Below are 23,154 nucleotides of genomic sequence, written 5' to 3' on the forward strand. Positions count from 1 at the left end.
TTGTACATCAATGCCCCTAAGGTGCCTGCCATTTACTCCGTATGTCCAAAGAGAATTTGACTGATTTATTTGCATTTCCTGATTTACAAAACTGCTTCTGCTCCCTAAAATAGTTGACTCTTGAAATGCTTTTTATGTTCTCTTTTTCCCCTCATCATTATTATCACCAGTTTCTCTGGTTCTGGAGGCTGGTATAGCAAGATTTAAAGGGACATTGAGGATGATTTTTAATTCTTCCTTTCTTTAGTCACATTCATAACAATGAAGAGCATACCCCAAATTCTGTTGAATTTGAAACAAATCTGTTCTCCACATTGACTGATTTAATGTACTTATTCCAAATACTGAACTATATTCCCCACATTGACATTGACCTGACGTTGATAATTCCTTGTGGCAAAATATATTTTTAACATCTAATCTAGTTCTCTTCTATACCTATATATAAATTGGTTTTAAGCTTGTGTAAATACTGAAACAAAGACTACTGTGGATTCTGAAAAAATGAAAAATCTAACATGCTGGAAACACAAACCAGGTAACATTTCTCTGTCAATAGATGCAACTTTAATCTGCTGAATGCTTCTGTCGTTTTCAGTTTGTCCTAATGTTATTTTAAATGTTTGAGTTAAATTCCCGGGTGTTGTTCATGTTTAAGGAGATGCAGCTTCCTGACATTTGTAAATAGGGGGATTTTAACCTAGTGATTATTTGAATGACCCTTTATTAAAGCTTCCATTTATGTGCTATGTGAGACCAGTGTGACCCTGTATTCCGCAGACACTGCGTTCTGCTAGTTTTATATCCAACCTTTTGGAAGGATGACATTCGCTTGAGCACTGACTTTGTCACAAGGGATAAGATTTCATACCATCTGCTTATTTTAGAAACATATTGCATTTTTAGGAGAGGGGGTTGGGGGATCTCCTTGTGCTCTGAACAATGTTTATCCCTAACCATTACTGTTGAAAGAGGTTAATTGTTCACAGGGTTTGCTTTTATGACAAGTGTTTATATATACTTCAAAGGTAATTCATGGACAGTGACTGGACTGCTTTTTTTTTAATTTCCCCTGATAGTTGGCTAAATCCACTGTTTCGAATTGGTTACAAAAGGAGACTAGAAGAAAATGACCTGTACAAAGTTCTTCCAGAAGATCAATCTGAGAGATTGGGGGAAGAATTGCAAAGGTAAATATTAATAACAATTCCTTTTCCTTTAGAATGCACGGAATGCAATAGCTTATGCAATAACTGAATGCTTTGAGTTAATTTGTTTATTTTATGGCATGTGGATCTCGCTGGCTAGGCCAGCAGTTATGTTCCACCCTAATTGACCAAAGAGGTGCAGGTGAACTGTGTTCTTGAATTGTTGTAGTTATTCTGGCTATAATGACAATGTTACTGCTAGAATGGCATTTGAGGATTTGGTAAGTGGGGGTAAAGGTTGCGGGTTTGAGAGGTGCTGATGGAGACGTTCTTGCAACTAACTGAGCATTTTGTCGGAAGTGTGTCACGGCCTAAGAGTTGTTAAGGCAGTTAAATATCTCCTAGTTACCTAAATGGCTAAATTATTGAAAAGTAAATGCTATAAAATTGTTAAATGATTGTTTTTAATATTAAGATGCTCAAAAACAAAAGGAGGCAATTATAATAATTTGTTCTGGTTTCCTCCCACATTCCAGGACAAATGTAATGGGCCAAAGGGCCTGTTACCATGCTCTATCACTAAACTAAATGAAGTACAGCAATATAGGTTGTTGTTTCAGCTATCTGTCTTTTATCAAAACTTGATTGATTGCCTCTCCAGGTTCGTTTAGGTGATGTTGATGGTTCACATCTATAAAAAAGATGGGACTGATCATGCTGTTTACCAGGATCTTTGAGTCACTGTGAAGGTCATTATAAATGAAGACGAGGCAGAGCAGCTTCCTAAAGAAGGCATAATCACATTGGGTCCATCATTGATTTGTGCAGTTAAGAACGTGGAGGAACTATGAGAAATACCATCAACTGAGTCTTTGGAAAATCCTTCTTTTACATTAAATGAGATGAAAGCCTTAATATTTATATAACTCTATATTGTTTTAATTACCAATTACTTTATATTGTTTAAAGTCACGTTGTGAGAAAACAGGCCCTTCGACCCAACTTACCTATGCCAACCAACATGCCCCATCTACACTAGTCCCACTCGCCTGTGTTGGTCCATATCCCCCTAAACCTATCCGTTCCATGTACCTGTCTAAATGAGGTATCAGCGATGTGCGTCTCTTGTAGAAGGAGGACATCAGCATTAAGGTCCTTAGCAGATCTTGAGCAGTAGTCATTCTTTGCCCTGGACATTCCTTCCACTTTTAGCCTGTAGATGCATAGAGATTTCCCGATGCTGCGAGGGTTTTGGCCCTAGGAAGCGCCGTTTGGGCTACGAGTCACTAGTGACATGGTCAAATGTGACACCAAAACACTACATCTATTTGTTTGTGCATGTCGGGTTGATTGCATTAGTCGAAACAAGGTGGACCACGTGAAGGTTGCAATCTCCCACAATATCACCAACAACGGAGAGGTCATCACAGACCCCACAGTGAAACCACCGGGTTTTGACCTCCATCGCAAGCAATGGCTAACCCTGAACAGAATCCGCACCTGCCATGCAAGAACAGCCCATCACCTGCATAAGTGGGGGATGACAGACAGCCCTGCTTGTGACTGCGGACATCCAGACCAGGCCATCCCACACTTCGTGAATGACTGCTCACTGAGGCTTTTCCCTGGTGACACCAAAGCCATCCACCCATTAACTGATGCTGTCCTGGCCTGAATGTCCACCCTTGATTTACAACTTTAGACTGTGCACGCCATACGCCATACGCCATGTCTAAATGCTCCTTAAACATCGTGATAATACCTGCCTTAACTTCCTTGTCTGGCAGCTCGTTCAATACATCTAAAAAATAAAAGTTGTCCCCAGGTTCCTATTAAATCTTTCCCCCCTCACCTTAAACCTATGTCCTCTGGTTCTCAATTCCCCTACCCTTTCTATTCCTCTCAATATCTTGTTGTTGGAGGGAATTTTGTGTTATACCTGTACCCTGATTTGCCTCATCTATCATAGCCCAGGCAAATATCTCATTACAATTGTTTCCCACCAGGAGCTCCATATCTAATATAGTCTTTAAATGAGGCCCCACTGCATCTTGCAATAATGACAGGAGCATGTTGTCATTTCCATCAGGGTTCACCTGCCCTGAATGTTCAATATAAGCCACAAATTTATTTCTATATAGTTTGGTACTTTTTCCCTTGGTTCCTGTTTTACCGGGGTTACCTTGACCCAGTTAGGTGTGGACATTACAGGAGAAGAGGTTAAGATTCTATTGCGTACCATGAATGAGGAGAAATCCAGCGATAGTCATTACATTACAAGTATGGAAATATCTAGTCTGGATGAAGACTATTTTATACCAATATCTGAGGTGTTTACACATGAGACCATGCCTGTTTGTTATCAAAATATACCCAGACATGAGGACTTGAAACAATGGCCTTACTTGAAGGATGTCAAGATACCTAAAGTAAATTCTGGTATCGGCCTACTTATCGGAACAAATGCTTTGAAGGCATTGGAGCCTATACAGACTGAGGAGCCAAGGGGATGGACGTTTGCTGTGAAAACCCCACTAGGATAGGTTACCTTGAGAAGGAACAGCGAAAGCAGGAACCAGAAGAACTACCCTGCTGCTGTTAATCAAATATCTACTGGTAAATTAGAAAAGCTATTGATCAAGCAATACAATCATGACTTCAATGAAAGTATGCAGGGGAGAGATATGTTTTTTTTGCCTTCCTTCACAGCGAGGAGAAGATGCGCTGTGAAGGATGTTTGTGTAAATTGTGTTGGATCTTGGGTCTTTTTTGTTTTGTATGTATGGCTGCAGAAACGGCATTTCGTTTGGACCTCAACGGGGTCCAAATGACAAATAAATGTATTGTATTGTATTGTACCAGTAAGGAATCAGAAGAAATGTCCAGGGAAGAGTTAAAGTTCTTGGACATTATGAACTACTCAGTAAAGATGATAGACGGACACTATTGCCTGGACTTACCTTTCATAGAAACATAGAAAATAGGTGCAGGAGTAGACCATTCGGCCCTTCGAGCCTGCACCGCCATTCAATATGATCATGGCTGATCATCCAACTCAGTATCCTGTACCTGCTTTCTCTCCATACCCCTTGATCCCTTTAGCCACAAGGGCCACATCTAACTCCCTCTTAAATATAGCCAATGAACTGGCCTCAACTACCTTCTGTGGCAGAGAATTCCAGAGATTCACCACTCTCTGTGTAAAAAATGTTTTTCTCATTTCTATCCTAAAAGATTTCCCCTTTATCCTTAAACTGTGACCCCTTGTTCTGGACTTCCCCAACATCGGGAACAATCTTCCTGCATCTAGCCTGTCCAACCCCTTAAGAATTTTGTAAGATTCTATAAGATCCCCCCTCAATCTTCTAAATTCTAGCAAGTACAAGCCAAGTCTATCCAGTCTTCATATGAAAGTCCTGACATCCCAGGAATCAGTCTGGTGAACCTTCTCTGTACTCCCTCTATGGCAAGAATGTCCTTCCTCAGATTAGGAGACCAAAACTGTACGCAATACTCCAGGTGTGGTCTCACTGTACTGACCCCCCCCCCCCCCCCATTCATCCTGCGCTGATCTTCCCCCCCATCCATCCTGTAGTGATCCTCCCATTCAAGAAGAATGGAGGGAACAGTCCGAAGAAGGGTCTCGACCCGAAACATTGCCTATTTCCTTCACTCCATAGATGCTGCCTCACCCGCTGAGTTTCTCCAGCACTTTTGTCTACCCCCATCCATCCTGTACTGAACCCCCCCATTCAATATCACTGACATCCCCCGTGCTCTCCCCTCACAATTTTACCTACTCCTACCAACACGTACTAATTCACCTGCCTCAATCCATCCATTCTGCACCGACTGCCTTCTAACCACCCCCCCCCCCCCCCCACCATCTATCCACCCCGCACTGATTCACACACACCCCCCTCCCTGACCCTATTGTCCTGGAAATGTTTTCAGAGCGACCATTGACTATGTTTGATAACGGAATGCAATCAAATGTGTTTTAATTCCCATCATTTGTTTTAATCCATAAAGATGAATTAATTAAATTGTGAACACGTGAAACATTAAAACCGCAGTGTTCGATTGTCACTGCTGCCATTGACACATTTTTACAGAATTCATTTTAACGGCAAATCAATGCTCTTAATATGGAGTATCAGTACTGTAGTTATCTAATGAGCAACATTCACAACTATACGTACGCATATATGTTACCATGGTCCAGGATTTATTGACACAGGTTGATCATACGCTGAATAATCCAACCACATTTTTGTTTGGAAGTGGAAAGAACTAATAGAAATTGCATTCATTGCAATGTGTAAAAAGAGTTGAGATACTGTCTTATAATTTTGCTGCATGTCATTGTGGGATATATCATGTCTTGATTGGTGAATATGTTTAGTTTGTGACTTTATTTGAAGCAGAAATAATATGTGAATGCTTCATTGAGTATAATTCCGACTGGTAACTACGCACTTCGTCCGAGCACATTATCGCACGCGTCATGCAAGCCATCCTAAATGACCACCTAAACTGTCATTTGGCAACCGAAAAAGCTGCCAAGGTTGCCCGGCTAGCAACAGGGAAAAAAAGTTAAGTGAGAGCCCTGTAATTGTGCTAACTTTCCTTTGTTCTGTGAGTGGAGCCCAAGAAGCACTGAGCAACGTTTGTGCTCATTGTAGATCTTGCCACTCCCGTCTGACAAATCAATTAAAGATTGCTATGGTTTACCTTTAACAATTTTGTTGCTATCTGCTTTTTGAGAAACAAACTTAGTCAGCTTCTTAGGCAATAAGAGATGGATCAATGGACTGGAATTTCTCTGTAAACCAGACGGAGAATGGCCAAAGCTTGAGCTGGGATTTGAAATCTCTGCTAATGATCCGGAAATTAAACAAAACATCACAGTGAACGTTATTGCTAAAAATCCTATTATTCTCTTGGACGACTGTCATATATCAACATTATTGTTACGTCATATCCATGAGTTGATCGGGCATGGAGGAAGATGTTTCATGCTGTCATAACTTTGGACTTCTGTGTTTTGGACTGTATGCTGGTATCATGCCTGATGTTAAGGGTTTAGTGCCTACAGTACGACTTCAGACTAAGAACGATGTTTTAATAAGACCAATAACCAAGTTATGCTTGCTTCTAGAAGGCAAAGGTGAAGATGGAAGAATCGCTAAAGAAGTCTGAATGCTGATATATAATGCATGTTATTTTTTGTTTTTTTCTATGTCAAGTTTTTATCGCTCCTTTTTTTTAATAAGTAATTGCCTCATTATACACTCAGAACAATTAGGGGTCGGTATGTAGTAGCCATTTAGCTTAACTCAGCGTTATAACTATAACCAGTTACCTTTACATTTTATCTGCCTGTAATTATGTGGGTGGGATTTATCCGTAGTCGGAGGCGTGTTTGCGGATAGGATTCTCGCACAGATGCCATAGTAGTTTTTAGTTTAGTTTGAAGCATGGATAAGAGGTCACAGCTTTCCACCATGCACGAGTTTGACCATGAGTAAGATCAAAATGTACTTAAACAAGAAGTTTGGATGAATAGCTTACTGTTTTTACTACTACAATAAAGAAACTATTAATTAAGAGACTGCTTGGAAGATTTATCTTTGGATGGCATTGAATGTCTCGTGGAGAGCTCGTGAGTGCGTTTCGATTAATCTCCTGAACCCCCGTCTTCAGTCATAGTGACTAAAGGAGGAATCCTTGAAACAAAATAAAAAATCACTATATTACCTTTAACCTTATGTTCCCTGTTACTTAGAAATCCATTTTCCCATTTGTATAACAAATTGGTACAATAAATGTCAGTATGATCAGTTTAATACCCTCAAGGATGATCTTATAGAGGTGTACAACATCATGAGAGGAATAGATCGGATAGATGCACAGACTCTTGCCCAGAGTAGGGGAATCAAGAACCAGAGGACATAGGTTTAAGGGGGGAAAGATTTAATAGGAACCCGAGGGCTAACATTTTTATGCAGGTGCGTGGAACGAGCTGCTGGAGGAACTAGTTGAGGCAGGTACTATTGCAAAGTTTCAGGAACATTTAGACAGGTACATGGATAGGACAGGTTTAGAGGGATATGGGCCAAGTGCAAGCAGGTGGGACTAGTGTGGATGGGGCAAGTTGGGCCGAAGGGCCTGTTTCCACACTGTAAGACTATGATTTTGTAACCCTCAGTGTTTATTTTAACTAAACTAGCTATGCTGTGAAACCTAAACACCTTGATAAATCTATTTATTGCCTCACTAACATCCTTAGGTTCCCTATGTTGACCATTTTTCCCATCAAGCTTCCCCAGTATGTAAGCTCTTGGGTTAAACAGATTATACGCGACTCATCTTCCATACAATTTCAAAATTTCTGACACGTATACCTTTATTAGATAATCCCTCATTTTACAGCGCTACAAGGAATTAAGTCCTAGCCTGCTCAACCTCTCCATATACCTCAGGCCCTCGCTTCCTGAGCTCAGGCCCTTGAGTCCATTCCTGATTACCTGCTAATTATTTTGAGCATTGTCATCTTTAAAAAAGGAATAATTTAAACATTTTTTTATGGCAAAATAGCTTCTGAGTTAAAGAACGTGCCTTGCACGTGCCTAAATATGTCTAGAATCATGAAGAGCTTTGAATAGGATGATAAAGCTTTGTAAAGGAATCTCTGGTTTTGATACACTTCTACATTGGGATTTAATGCAGATTGGAGTCTACTCATGACGGTTCATCCTTGCGTGTAAATTCCATTCAATTGGTAATTATTGGAAACCTTTTACAACTTGTGTCAGCAGTTTATCTTATTTGCTTTTGTACCATAAAATTATCGCTGACATTGAATTCTGCAATATTTTATTATGATGCTTGTCATTTATGCAGGCACTGGGACAAAGAAGTCCAGAAGGCACAGAAACAAGTTCGAATTCCCCATCTAACAAAAGCCATTCTAAAATGTTTCTGGAAATCATATATTATTTTGGGTGCATTTACATTTTTAGAGGTAATTATGGAATTCTTATTTAACATCTATTTATTTCACCTAGAATTACAAGATTGTCTTGCCTTATAGGAACACCTTGTATTCCAGATTTAAAACTTCTACAGCATTGATTATGCCTAGGAAGAAAGGTGTCGACATTTACTTCTGATTATTGAGTTCTGTATTAATTTTGTTGTGCACCCTATTGTTTTTGTACATGAAGCTTGGTGAATCTGTCCAAAGTATTACTTTCAAAGAAAACATCTAGCAAAGAAACAATATGACACTTTCCAAGGTACACAAAAATGCTGGAGAAACTCAGCGGGTGCAGCAGCATCTATGGAGCGGAGGAAATAGGCAACATTTTGGGCCGAAACCCTTCTTCAGACTGATGGGGGGTGGGGGTGGCAGGGAGAAGAAAGGAAAAAGGAGGAGGAGGAGCCCGAAAGCTGAGGGATGGGAGGAGACAACCCGAGGGCTGAGGAAGGGGAGGAGACAGCAAGGACTAACAAAATTGGGAGAATCACTTTCCAAACTATGTTCATTGAAAGAAAGGAAAATATGAAGAGATAAGGTTTGAGTGGATAGATTGTGGAATGTTCCTTCCATAGTGATAGTGGATAAACAGTAGATAATATTGAAAGAGCATATGAGGATAGCACAGTGGCACAGCAGTAGAGTACCCCACAGTACCTTACAGCACCTAGGTTTAATCCTGACTACGGGTTGTGTCTTTACGAAGTTTGCATGTTCTCCCTGTAACTGCATGGATTTTCTCTGGGCGCTCCAATTTCAAGTTCAAGTTCAAGTTCAAGTTTATTGTCATGTGTCCCTGATAGGACAATGAAACTTGCTTTGCTTCAGCACACTGAACATAATAGGCATTGATTACAAAACACATGAATAAATAAACTGATAAAGTGCAAAATGACAGATAATGGGTTATTAATGTTCAGAGTTTTGTCCGAGCCTGGTTCTATAGTTAAAGATGTGTGGGTTTGTAGGTTATTTGGCTTTGTATAATTGCCCCTACAATGCAAAACTGGGATAACATAGAACTAGTGTAACGGTGATTGTCGAACGGGTAGAGACTTGGTGTGCTGTTTTCACGCTGTATCTCTAAACTGAACTAAACTAATGTTAAATTGCAACGTTTGTTTATTCCAATGTGGAAAAGGTGCCTTAACCATGGCGTACAAAGCAACATAGGAATTCGATCCAAGGGGAAATATGAACTGGCCAGTTGAAGCAGCAAATCCAAGGATTGAGAGTGGTTTAAAATTCAGAAAAAAAGGACAAAGTAGAATAAGCTTGCAGAAAACCAAAAAACTGATTATAAAAGGTTCTAAGACTATCGGAAGAGTAAAAGTAGGAATGTTACAACATTTTGAGATTTTAGAAATCAAGCCTGTAATTTATCCCATCAGATAAAGCACAAAAAGAACTTTAATTTGATACCTAATTCACTTTCATATCTGCAGTATTAAAAAAGTTATGGTCATTTTCATACTCGGAAATTAGCATCTTGTTCCCTATTGCTTTTCCGTTCATTTAACACAAAAGCTGTGATCGAGGACAGTAAATTGACATAAGCCCATAACTTTCTTAAAAATTAAGAGAACTGAATAAAAATTTCAATTATTGTAGATTGAAGCATTCTGAAACAAATATGTTTAAGAAGGAACTGCAGATGCTGGAAAATCGAAGGTACACAAAAATGCTGGAGAAACTCAGCGGGTGCAGCAGCATCTATGGAGCACCTGAAACAAATATGATACATCTTACTTGAATGACCTGAAATTAAAGTATATAATTAGTTAATTACATAATTAAGTAGCTAATTACAAAATTAAACGTTATGAAGGAAATAGTAATAAACACCCAGACTGCCTTGAAAATTCAAAAATGTGATATTCACAAGATTAGAACTTTAATATTATTGTAACATTAAAACAAACAGTAAATACCCAACAAAAAAATCATATTCATCTAAATTCAATTACTAGATCTAAACATCTATCTTAAGAAAACATATTTTCTTAAGAAAAGGCTAAAAATTCATTTTTAAATAGCCAAAGTATCTAAATAACAAACTGATCCCATTCACACAAGATTTCACAATATAACATGATGTTTAAATCTCACTTTGACATGAATTTCTATGCCAAATCGAAGGAATTGAATGTTTAATTCCCATAAATGGTTTATAACACTGCAGCAGGCACGGGCTGTTTTACACAGACATGTGTTCAAAATCCACAAACATCCAGACTCAAGATAATCAAAATTATTATTTTTTTTGCACAATCATGTCATAAGAACATCTAAATTATCTATATTTTGTGTAATTGTCTATCCGTGATCAATATTTTCATACTAAATATCTGACTAAAAACTATGTACTGTAGAAGTTTTAAACGATCCACCTTTTGTTTTGTCCTGCTCTTACGATCCGTGATTTTGAAGGCGTTAGAAGTCAGGTCTAACTTTAATCCAGTGATTCAATAGACCAGCAACTTAAAAAAAAAACATGAACGGGATAACAGAACGAAATTTCTTCATGAGCTTGTCATACAAGGAAATCCCTCTCCGACAACCAATAAAAACCTGAATTTTAATCACCCTCCCCCCCCCGCACAGCCTCTCGAACGCAGGCACAGGCAGTGGGCAGATCTGGAGCGCCACTGATGGCAGGAATTTGTAACGCTAGTAAAAGTAAATATAGGTTTCTTTTACTCAAAAAAGGTGATTTTCTGAAGAATTGGCAGTTAAATCTTATTTGAATAAATCTATCTTCAGAAGGGTGGACACAAATAATCTCACAGGTGCGTGGGAGAACATGCAATAGAATGACCGCTGTATTTAAAGGGGATTACTATTAATGAAATTGATACGATTGGAGGCTAGGATTTGATAACCGACATCTCAGGTTACTTAAGGAAGTACCCTTAGAAATAATGGATGCATTCTGATCATTTTCTGAACTTTATACTCTATACACTTTATAGAGTTAGTCTTGGCATCATGTCGGCATGATGGCCGAAGGGCCTGTTCTTGACCTGTACTGTTCAATGTTTGCTGATTTCTTTTTAGAAGAAAAATATATTAGATACCTTTTAAAAAGTAAGTCTAATGCCATACGTTTTGATTTGTTTTTGTTCCAAAATTTGAGAGGTTATTTAAATGTATTATTAATTTGTTTTGTTTTTTTTCTTTTCAGGAAATAATAAGAGTTGTTCAGCCTATTATGTTAGGAAAAATTCTTAATTATTTTGAAAGCAACAATAAGGATGACACAGAGGCTTATAAAATTGCCTTTGGATATGCTGCTGGTCTCGCGTTTTGCACGTTGTTTTTGGCAATTCTACATCACTTGTATTTCTTTCATGTACAAAGGTGTGGAATGAAACTAAGAATAGCAATGTGTCATATGATTTATAGAAAGGTAAGAAATTCTCTTTAGAGGCTCAAAGGTTATAACCGTTGAATTTTATATCTATCCACGTTAGAAGATGATTCACAAACAAAATAGTTATACAGCATAGTAGAAGTCCATTTGACTCATTGTGTTCACACCTACTTTCCATCAGAGTGGTACAGTAGTTCTACTCCCTGGGATTTTTTTCTGTAGCCTTGTGCCATAGAATAATAGAGCACCGAGCATTGAAAGAGTCCCTTCGGCCCAACTTGTCCATGACAATCAAGATACCTTATGTAAGCTAGCCCACGTTTTGCCCATATCTCTCTAAACCTTTCTCATCCACGTATCTGCCTAAGTGTCTTTTAGATGCTGTAAAATACATACCTTAACTACGTCCTCTGGCAGCTCGTTCCATACATCGACCACCCTCTCAGTGAAAATGTTGATCCTCAGGTATATTTTCTCACTCACCTGAAACCTCTGTTCTTTGGTTCTGGATTCCCAAAGACTGTGAATTCATCCAATGTACCACCCCCCCCCCCCCCCCCCCCCCCCCCCCCCATGATTTTATCCACCTCTATAAGATAACCCATAAGCCATCATGCTCCAAAGAATAAAGTCGTAACCTGCCCAGCCTTTCTCTATAGCTCAGGGTCTCGAGTACTGGCACATCCTATAATTCTTCTCTGCACTATTTCTAGCTTGATGACATCCTTCCCATTGCAGGGCGACCAAAAGTGAACACAATACTCCGACTGTGGCCTCCCCAGCGCCTTGTACAGCTGTAACATAACGTCTATACTCAATACCTGTCTGATCAATGTCAATGTTCCCATAGCCTTCTGTATCACCCTATCTACTTGTGACGCCACTCTATGGGAACTATGCACCTGTACTCCATGATAGACACAAAGTACTGGAATAACTTAGTGAGTTAATCAGCATCTCTGGAGAAAAAGGATTGGTTACATTTCGGGTCGGGACCCTTCTTCAGTTGGGGAATGGTGAAGAGCTGGAGGCGAGAGATCAGGACCAATCAGGGCCAGACACAAATTATCTCACGCAGGGCGATGCCTGGTAGGCCCATTGTTGGCTAGGGGAGGTGTGATCTCAAGAGGTAAATAAATTGGAGAACTGGGGAACTGGTAAAAAGACTTGGGAGGGAGGAGGGGAGGGAAGCCTAAGTAGAAGTTATTTAAAATGAGATATTCAATGTTAATATGGTGAGGTTGTAATCTACCCAAGAAAAATATGATGGGCTTTTCCTATTTTGTGTATGCCCTCACTCTGGCAATGGAGGAGGCCCAGGACCGAATGGTCAGTATGGGAAGGTGAGTTGGCATCCGCGAGATCTTGTAGGCCTGGGCGGACCGAGCATCAGTGTTCAGTGAAATGGTTGCTGAGTTTATGTTTGGTCTCGCCGATGTGCAGGAGCCCACATCAGGAACATCGATGTAGTCCAATGCTCTACAATACTCGCTAAGGCCCTACCATTCATTGTGAAGGTCCTGCCCTGGACGGACTTCCCAAAATGTATCACCTAGCATTTATCTACATTTTGCAACTCTGTTGGGCATTCCTCAGACCACTTGCCCAGCTGATCAAGATCCTGTTGTAATCTTTGATAGTGCCACCTGCAAACTTACTAATCATGCCTCATACATTCTCATCCAAATCATTGATATAAACGTCAACAGTAATGGGCCAAGCAACATCACTAGTCATAGGCGTCCAGTCCGAAGCACAACCTTCCACCACAATCCCCTGCTTTTTACCATAATGCCAATTATGTATCCAGTTATCTGGCTCTCCCTTTATCCCATGTGATTTAATCTTCCAGAGCAGTCTACCATACGGAAACCCTTCTTGGTTCCTCCTTCAAATAATTAAATCAAATTCGCAAGACACAATCTCCCATGTACAAAACCATGTTGATTATCTATAATCTGCCCCTGTCCATCCAAATGCATATATATCTTATCCCTCATTATCCTCTCTTGCACATTACCTACCGCAGACTCATTGCTATTTCTTTGCAGCCCTTCTTAAATAGGCACAATAGTAACCCTACAATCGTTCGGTACCTCACCCGTGTCTAATAATGAATCATATATCATTAGGCTTCCTACAATTTCTTCTCTTGCTTCCGAGTGTCCTCGGATCTGTTTGATATGGCCCGAGAGATTTTATCTACTTTCATATCAAGTCACTTTTATTTCTATAGCACATTTAAAAAACAACTCTCGTTGACCAAAGTGCTTTACATTGGTGGATGTACTAACGTTATACAAAAGTGGTTCATAGATTAAGTACCTACATAAATACATACATATAGCCTTCCTTCAGAGGACGTCAAGAAAGGCTTGAGAGTAAAGATGAGTTTTAAGTCTCGACTTAAAAGAGTCGATGGAGGGGGCAGTTCTGATGGGAAGAGGGATGCTGTTCCACAGTCTAGGAGCTGCAACCGCAAAGGCGCGGTGGCCCCTGAGCTTATGCCTAGACTGCGGGATGGTCAGTAACCCCAAGTCGGCCGATCTGAGGGACCTGGAGGTGGTGTGGTGGGTAAGCAGACTTTTGATGTAGGTGGGGGCAAGCCCATTAAGGGCTTTGTAAACATAAAGAAGGATCTTGAAATTTATTCGGAACCACACAGGGAGCCAGTGGAGAGAGGCCAGAATTGGGGTGATGTGGTCCCTTTTTCGGGTGCCCATCAGGAGTCTCGCTGCGGTGTTTTGGACCAGTTGCAGGCATGACAGGGAAGATTGGCTGATGCCAGTGTAAAGGGAGTTGCAGTAATCGAGGCGGGAGCAGATAAATGTGTGGATGATCTTTTCGAGATCGTTAAACTGGAGGAATTGTTTTATTTTAGCTATCGTCCGAAGCTGAAAGAAGCTAGCTTTTACCACAGCATTGACTGTATGTCAAATTTCAACACTGAGTCAAATATCACGCCAAGGTTTATGAAGTGAGGTTTGAGTAATGGGGTAAGGCTTCCAAGGCTGCCTGCTATCGTTTTGATTGAGTCCGAGGCGCCGAGAAGGATGACCTCAGACTTACTCTAGGTTAATGGAGGAAGTTCTGGGCCATCCAACACTTTATATCCTTGAGGCAGTGGATAAGGTTAAGTAGATTTGATCGGTTGTTGGGCTTCAGGGGGAGATAGAGTTGTGTATCGTCTGCATAGCAATGGAAGGAAATGCCGTGCCTTTGAATGACGGCCTAAGGGGAGCATATACAGGGAGAAGAGAATGGGGCCAAGGATGGAACCTTGTGGAACCCTGAGGTCTTTTTAGGACATCCACCACCTCCTCAATCGTAATATGGGGTATCCTCAGGACATCTCTACTAACTGTCCCAACCTTCCCCAATCGTTATGTCTTTTTCAATGGTAAAAACAGAGGAGAAATACTCAATAAGGACCTATTCTCTCTCTAGTTACTCTCTTTCGTAATGTACTTAAAATCTTTGGATTTTCCTTAATTTTATCTCCCACTGCTATCTCATGCTCCTTTATATCCTCCAGATTTCCTTCTTAAGTATGCTTCTAAGTCCCCTAAACTCCAACAGTAGTGCTGCACGAATCCAGCTCCTTTTTCCTGACCAGAGCTGCAGTTTCTCTCGTTATCCAGGCTTTCATATTCCCATCTGCCTTCTTCTCATTTTAACAAGAACGTGTATGCTTTAAACCCTCACTATCACACTTTTAAAAACGTCCCACTTTCAGGATATCACTTTGCCCACAAATTATCTACTGCAATCAATGTTAACACGTTCTTCCCTTAAACCATCAAAGTTGGCCTTGCCCCAGTTTTTATCTTGTAGGCCAGCCCTATCTTTATCCATAATTATTTTAAAGCTAATAGAAATGTGGTCGCTGGACCCATATCATCACTCACTGAAACTTCGTGGTGGCTCAGCGGTAGAGTTGCTGCCTTACAGCAAAATGCAGCGCCAGAGACCCGGGTTCGATCCCGACTACGGGTGCTGTATGTACGGAGCTTGTACGTTCTCCCCGTGGTCTGCGTGGGTTTTCTCCAAGATCTTCGGTTTCCTCCCACACTCCAAAGACGTACAGGTTTGTAGGTTAATTGGCTTGATTTTTTTTTAAAGTACAATTGTCCAAGTTGGCGATATGCAGAGTACTGCCCTGCCGACTACGAAATTCAGAAGTCTCAGTCTTTGCCCGTCCCAATTTCCTAAGTGTAGATCAAGCTTTGCCCTTTTCTTTGTAGGACCCCCAGTGCATATTACCTGAGGAAACCTCCCTGACCACATTAGACAAATTCCATCCGTGAGCTACAGCTCACTGTCCGCCAAGACATCTCGATTTAAAAACAGTTTTTACCCACATGCAATCCGAATTCTGAACACACTATGATAACAGCACATATCCTCCCCATGCATGTACTGTATATTGTATGATGTTGTGTTTTATGTTATGTTTGACGGGAATCAGCCTACCTTGTAACATCCTGTACTGAACCTGAATTCCACCAGCTTGACTGTGTGGTCATTAAATAATCTAATCTAATCTAATCTAAGGCCTTGGCACTATGGCAGTCCCAGTCTATATTGGGAAAGTTAAAATCCCCTACAATGGCAACCTTATTAATCTTTCAGCTGCCTGTAAATTCCTGGGATATTTGTTCCTTTAATTCCCTCTGACTATTTGAAGGCCTATAGTACCTTCCCAACAAAGTGATCGTTCTCTTTTTATTTCTCAACTCTACCTGGGATTCATCAGCAGTACTGTCATTTTGGACTACTGCTGTGACATTTTCCTTAATCAATCAAACAACTCCCTCTTTTATCCCCACCTCTATCTACCCTGTAGTGCCTGTACCCTGGAACAATATGCCGCCAGTCCTGTCCCTGCCTCAGCCAGGTTTCCATAACACCTATAACATCCCATTCACACTTACTTATCCACAATCTGGACCATCCGCCTTGCCCATCAGGCCTCTCGCATTGAAATAAAATCAATTTAATCCAATAGTCCTTGCTCACTCCCTGCTGTATTCCTGCCTATCCTGTCTACTGTAGTTGCTTTCATCGCCTTCCATACCGACATCCAGCTTCTCACTTGCCTCATTTCTGTATTGTATTCCATGCCCCTGACAATCTTGTGCCACTTGGGCTTTATCGTTATGCAAATGGCTTTTGGGTTGTAGCTTGCTATGTGCTCAAAGTCTCTTTTATGTTTTCTCTTCCCTTCTGCAATGTTCAGAATCCTCAAATTAAACCAATCAAAAGGTGAAGAGATAGTTACTTCCATATATGGAGTTATTCAGCCAAATTGCCAGGCTGGTTTTCACTGTACTCCTCGTCACGGTGGCTCTCAGGGCTATTATCGCTTTCTGACTATTTTACATTGTTTCAAGCGCACCATAAAACCTTGAACCACAGCCGGTTCAACATTTTCCCACACCATGCCCCAAACATCTGAACTCCAAATTATTTGTCTACGGGCTGGGTAAACAAGATACATTTCCTTCAGTCTGGCCTTATGTAGTCACTAATTATGACTACAAAAGTCTAATGAACCTTACTGACCCAGTCGTTTGGTTCACTTAGTTTTCACAGTGAACTGATGTTCATGTAAAGCTGACCTCCTTTCCCATAGGGTTTGATGGAGGTTTAACTATTAGTCACATGGCTACACTTTTATACCATATTCAACTTTGCAAGTAAATCTGTTGCGTGGCACCAAAATACCATATAGACTGCATTACCCTCATCATCTCTATCAGTTACAATGTCAAGCTGGTTTTTGTCAATGTCAAATGTTTCCTAATTCATCATGGCATCATAGGTTGATAGGGTGGTCAAAAAGGCTTTTGGCACATTGGCCTTCATCAGTCAGAGCATTTAGTATAGAACTTGTCTATAGATTATGTCTGTAGGGGGCGCTCCTCTGTGTGCAGCCATGTCAGCAGCGCGTCAGTTTTTTCAACTTTTTTTTATTTTTTAGTATGGTTTAAAGTATGTGCTTAATGTTCCTTTGTGTGTTTTGTGTGGTGGTTGGTGTGGGGGGGTGAGGGGGAAACCGCTTTGGTCGCCTCCTCCATGGAGAGGCGACTTTTTCCAGGTCGCCTCCCCCGTGGCCTAACATCAAGGATCGGCGCGGCCTTTCCCGGAGACGCGCCCGGGGCATCAGCGGCGGGCGCAGCGTGGACTCTCGATGTGGAGCGGGTGAGCCCTCACTGGGGCTCGCTGGAGGGGAGCGCTCCGTTTCGCTGGCCCGGGGCAGCAGGCAGCCTGAAGCCGCGGTCTGTAGAGCTCCAGCTGGTGCGGCGTCTACAGCCCGGGATCCCTCGTGGGGGACCCGGGGGAAGAAGAAGCCACCACTGCCGGCCCGCGGCCAACTTCTACCGCGGGGCCGGCATGGACTTACCATCACCCCTGGAGGGGAGCTTCGACCGCCGGCCCTGCAGTCTACGGTGCTTCTGGCTGCGGCGGGGACTTTAAAGCTCGACCGCCGGCCTGCGGCCTACAACAACTTAAAGCCGCGGTCTCCGGTGAGGAAGAGCCGATCCTGGACTGACTCTGGACTCTGGTCCTGTCCACGGGGGGGAAATGGAGGAGGACTGGCCAAATTTTGTGCCTTCCACCACAGTGATGAATGCTGTGGTGGATGTTTGTGTTACATTTTTATTGTGGTTGTGTGTTCTTTATTATTGTATCGCTGCTGACAACCCAAATTCCACCGACCCTGGTTGTGTGGCAAATACATTCTATCTTATCTATCTTAACTTGGGAGGTCATGTTGCAGTTGTATAAGACGTTGGTGAGGCCGTATTTGGAGCATTGTGTTCAGTTTTGGGCACCATGTTATAGGAAAGATGTTGTCAAGCTGGAAAGGGTGTGGAGACGATTTATGAGGGTGTTGCCAGGACTCAAGGGCTTAAGCTATATGGGGAGGTTGAGCACGCTAGGACCCTAGGCCTCAGAGCGCAGGATGAGGAGTTATTCTGGGAAGAGACTCCATGCGTTTACCCGATCTATTCCTCTCACGATTTTGTACAGCTTTATAAGATCACCCCTCATCCTCTTGCTCTTCAAGGAATAGAGCCCTAGCCTGCTCATCCTTTTGCTCAGGTCCTTGAGTCATGGCAACATCCTCGTAAATCTCTGCACCTTTTCCTGCTTGACAACATCTTTCCTATAACATGGTGCCCAAAACTGAACACAATACTCTAAATGTGGCCTCACCAGCATCATGTATAACTTCAACATGACCTCCCAATTTCTATATTCAATAGAAGATAGACAAAAAATGCTGAAGTAACTCAGCGGGTCAGGCAGCATCTCTGGAGAACAGGAATAGGTACACAAAAATGCTGGAGAAACTCAGCGGGTGCAGCAGCATCTATGGAGCGAAGGAAATAGGCAACGTTTCGGGTCGAAACCCTTCTTCAGAAAAGGAATAGGTGATGGTTTGAGTGGAAATCCTTTTTTAGATTTGTGATGTTTTGTGTCAAGACCCTTCTTCAGACAATACTCTGATTGATGAACTCCAAAAGCCTTTTTGATCACTATACCTGCGATGCCACATAAGGAATTATGTACATACTGCGAGATCCCTCTGATCTCCAGCGCTCCCATAAGCCCTACTGTGTAACTCCTGTCCATGGTAATTCCCAGAATGCAACACTCACATTTCTCTGTATTAAATTACATCAACCATTCCTCTGCCCACCTGCCCAACCAATCAAGATCCCGCTGCAATTTTTGACAACCATCACTACTGCCTACTTTTATGTCATCAGCAAACTTGTTAACCGTGCCATGTATGTTCTCATCCAAATCATTGATTATTGATGGCAAACAGTAATGGGGTCCAGCACCGAACCCTGAGGCACACCACTAGTCACATGCCTCCGGTCCGAAAAGCAATCTTGCACCATCACACTCTGCTTCCTTCCATGAATCCATTTCCTATCCATTCAGCTCTTTTTCCTTGGATCCCATAGGATCTAACCTTCCAGAGCAGCCTACCATGCGGAACCTTGTCAAGGTTCCTGCTCACATTGATGTAACAAATAGGAAAATGAATTTAATTTATACAACGTTTACTGCTTTGAAACTATTAACATTAATTCAAAATATGAGCTTTGTTTATATATTTCAGGCACTACGTCTAAATAACGTTGCGCTGACAAAAACGACCACAGGCCAGATTGTGAACCTGTTGTCCAATGATGTAAACAAGTTTGATCAGGTAATAAGTATTGCATGTAGTTATTAGTCAGCGAGTAGGAATCGTGGGTAGTGATCTTGCATTATCATTACTTATAATCCATTATAATTGTAGTAATTGTGCCAATAACATACAGATCCATCTGCCCACCATGTCTTTGCTGTTCATCAAGTGGCAATCTGGGCTAATCACATCTATAGATAGGGTAGACAGTCAGAATCTTTTTTCATAGAATTGAACCCGGGTCTCTGGTGCTGTGAAGCAGCAGTTTTACCAGCTCTCAAATGTTGTGAGAGTACATTTTCCGGCTGCGAGCTTCAGATTGCAATCATCCTCCTGTTTGAGTTACAGGGTAAGGCTGGAGTGTGCGAGACTAAAGGGGCTGTCCCGCTGCGGCGACCTAATCTGCGAGTTTAGAAGAGTTTGCCCTCGACTCAATCTCGCAGCATGGTCGACACGTGATGACGTCACTTCATGCTCGAGGGAAATTCCCGCATACTCACGGCCTCAGCATGTTGAAAAAATCTCCGCGGGTAAAAATTGGTCGGCATGGTTCTTTTGAACTGGTAGTGCAGTGGAGTGGGGTCGCTATGTGGTTATAGAGGTTTTTCTGGCGAGTGCCCTCGAGCTTGAAGGTCAAAGATAGTCGCTGTAAAGTCGCGTCACTGGGACAGGCCCTTGAGGGGTAACCTTATTTATAGTCATACAGCATTTCAGCTCAACTCATTCATGCGACCAAGATCCCCCATCTAAATTAGTCCTTTTTGTCTGCATTTGCTGCATATCCTTCTAAACATTTCCTATCCTTGTACCCGTCCAAGTGTATTTAAAATTGTTATTGTACTTGCCTCAACTACCTCCTCTAGAGTTCATGCCATACACCTTTAACCCTCTGAGTGTAAAAGTAGCCCCCTAGGTTTCCATTAAAATTTTCCCCTCTCACCTTAAACCTGTGAGGTCAGGTTCATCATTCCATTACCCTGGGTAAAACTCTCTGTACATTCACTCTATCACTTTGCCTCAATTTTATACACCTCTATATGGCCAACCCAGCCTCCTGCACTACAAGGAATAAAGTCCTAGCTTGCCCAATCTCTCCCTTTAGCTCAGGTTCCTCGAGTCCTGGTAAATCTTCTCTGCAGTCTTTCCAGCTTAGTGACATCCTTTGTATAAACAGGGCGACCAAAACTCCAAATATGGTCTCACCAATGTCATGTACATACCATCTCAACTTCTATACTCAATATCCTGTGACGAAAACCGATGTACCCAAAGCCTTCTTTACTTCCCCAGCTACCTATGTCAACACATTCAGAGAACAGTGTACTTGTACTCCTAGACTCCACTGTCCCACAATAGTCTCCATGGTGCTACCATTCACTGTGAAGATCCTGCCTTGGTTTTACTTCTCAAAATGCAATACCTCACACTTATCTGCAATAAACTCCAAAAACTGATAAGATTTCAAAACACAATGAATGTTGTTATAGAGCCATATAGCACTAAACCAGTCCCTTCAACCCAACACGTCACTGCGGACCAAGATAAGGCACAGTGGCGCAGCGGTAGAGTTGCTGTCTTACAGCGCCAGAGATGCAGGTTCAATCCTAACTATGGGTGCTGTCTGTTCAGAGTTTGTACATTCTATGTGTGACCACGTGGGCTTTCTCCAGGTGCTCAGGTTTCCTCCAACATTCCAAAGATAGAACTAGTGTATGGATGATCATTGATTGGCATGGACTCAGTGGGCCAAAAGGCATGTTTTTATGTTGTATTTCTAAACTAAGCTCATCTCATTTACTTTCATTGGCCCAGATCTAAATGTTTCCTATCCATGTACCTGTCCAAGTTAAATGCTGTTATTGTATCTACCTCAACTACTTCATCTGGCAGCTCTTCCCCAAAACCTCTTTCAAATGGCTATGCTTCAGTTCTGGATATGATCGATTCTGTTTTGGAAACCATCAGTTTCATCTATTTTATAAAGTGTTGGTCACACCTATGTAACAGTAAATCTGATCTGACGTTAAAAAAAATATGTAACCTTAAAAGGGAACAATTCAGATATTTTCATCTATAATGTCAGTTATTTCAGGAAAATATTTAACTAATTTGAACCAATGACCTGAAATAATTGAAGATTCGAAACCAAGTAAAAAAACTGAACATTTCTCTAAAGTCTACTTTTAGTATATGAATTCTTGTGTGCCTATATGGAACAGTGAGGATTCCAACTCAATGCTATTGTTTTAAAATTATATTTTGCCTACACGTTGAAAACTTCCAACTTGGATATCTTGTTTTTGCAATGGTGCTATATATTATCCGATCTGTTGCAGGTAACCATATTTCTACATTTCCTATGGGTTGCACCATTGCAAGCGATTGCAGTGATAGCACTACTGTGGTATGAAATAGGACCATCTTGCTTGGCTGGAATAGCTGTTCTACTTATCCTAATGCCGACGCAAACTGTTTTTGGAAAGTGGTTTTCAGTTCTGAGGTATGATTCTTCCACAGATCTATTTTTGAATATTTTAATATTTATGTATGCCACTGGAAGCAATAGCTGGTTGTGTATTTTACTAAATGCTTATTTGAAATCTGATTTTGTATTGAATCTGTTGAAGCATATTTGGTTTTAGGTGATGTAGTGTAATGTGTCCTGTCAAACACATATCAAGATACAACACAGGTTTATCCAAGTCCACTTACAGCATTGGTCTGTAGTTCCTAGCCATTACAACTTGCGGCTGCAAAAGCTGCTGGGACACAGGCAGGGGAGCATAGGTTTGGTGAGACATCAGTCGCTGGGCTGGGGAACCCAGTATAGGATCCCTTGCAATATTCCTTAAATTGAGCAGGTCTGGCTAGACGTCCGATTTTGGAAGGTATGAACGCTCCATTAGTTGTTTTGCGCTTCAGACGACTCGTTCGGCGAGTCCGTTGGACTGCGGAAACTCAGGGCTGCTGGTGATATGTCGAAAGTTCCATCGTTTTGCAACGTTTTTGAAAAGCTGGCTGGTGAACTGACTACCGTTGTCGAACAGAAGACTTGCAGGGGAGCTGTGCACGGGGAAATGGCGCTGCAACTTCTTGATAACCGCTTCAGATAGTGTTTCCCATGCCATTCGAATATATCAGTGGCTAACGTGGAACACAGTAGATGAGGAACAGGGTGCGGCAGTAAGGGCTACTTCTGGTGTGGCGTCTGGCTTTTGCAGATGGCACAGACTGCAGTTTTGTCACATATATACTTGGTCATACCAGGCCAGTAAAACATGCTCTGTGCCCGTTGTAAGGTTGCCTCCACGCTGGGGTGGCCTCTGCAGACGGCGTCGAAGTACTTGTCCTGCAGGACGGCTTGGACAACTGCCTT

The 23,154-nt window shown here is 41.6% G+C and overlaps 1 protein-coding gene across 3 annotated transcripts in view; it reads left to right on the plus strand.

Annotated features, from left to right (window-relative positions):
• abcc4 (ATP binding cassette subfamily C member 4) overlaps nt 1-23,154 on the plus strand; it is a 193,398-nt gene that overhangs the window by 36,831 nt on the left and 133,413 nt on the right. For all 3 annotated transcript variants that reach the window (XM_033022920.1, XM_033022918.1, XM_033022919.1), the window contains exons 2-6: nt 1,080-1,190; nt 8,055-8,175; nt 11,375-11,599; nt 19,707-19,796; nt 22,115-22,278. In XM_033022920.1, the coding sequence (XP_032878811.1) occupies nt 1,080-1,190; nt 8,055-8,175; nt 11,375-11,599; nt 19,707-19,796; nt 22,115-22,278 (711 nt within the window). The remainder of the gene's footprint in view (nt 1-1,079; nt 1,191-8,054; nt 8,176-11,374; nt 11,600-19,706; nt 19,797-22,114; nt 22,279-23,154) is intronic.

Source organism: Amblyraja radiata, chromosome 6, assembly GCF_010909765.2.
Source record: "Amblyraja radiata isolate CabotCenter1 chromosome 6, sAmbRad1.1.pri, whole genome shotgun sequence".
Taxonomy (NCBI): Eukaryota; Metazoa; Chordata; class Chondrichthyes; order Rajiformes; family Rajidae; genus Amblyraja; species Amblyraja radiata.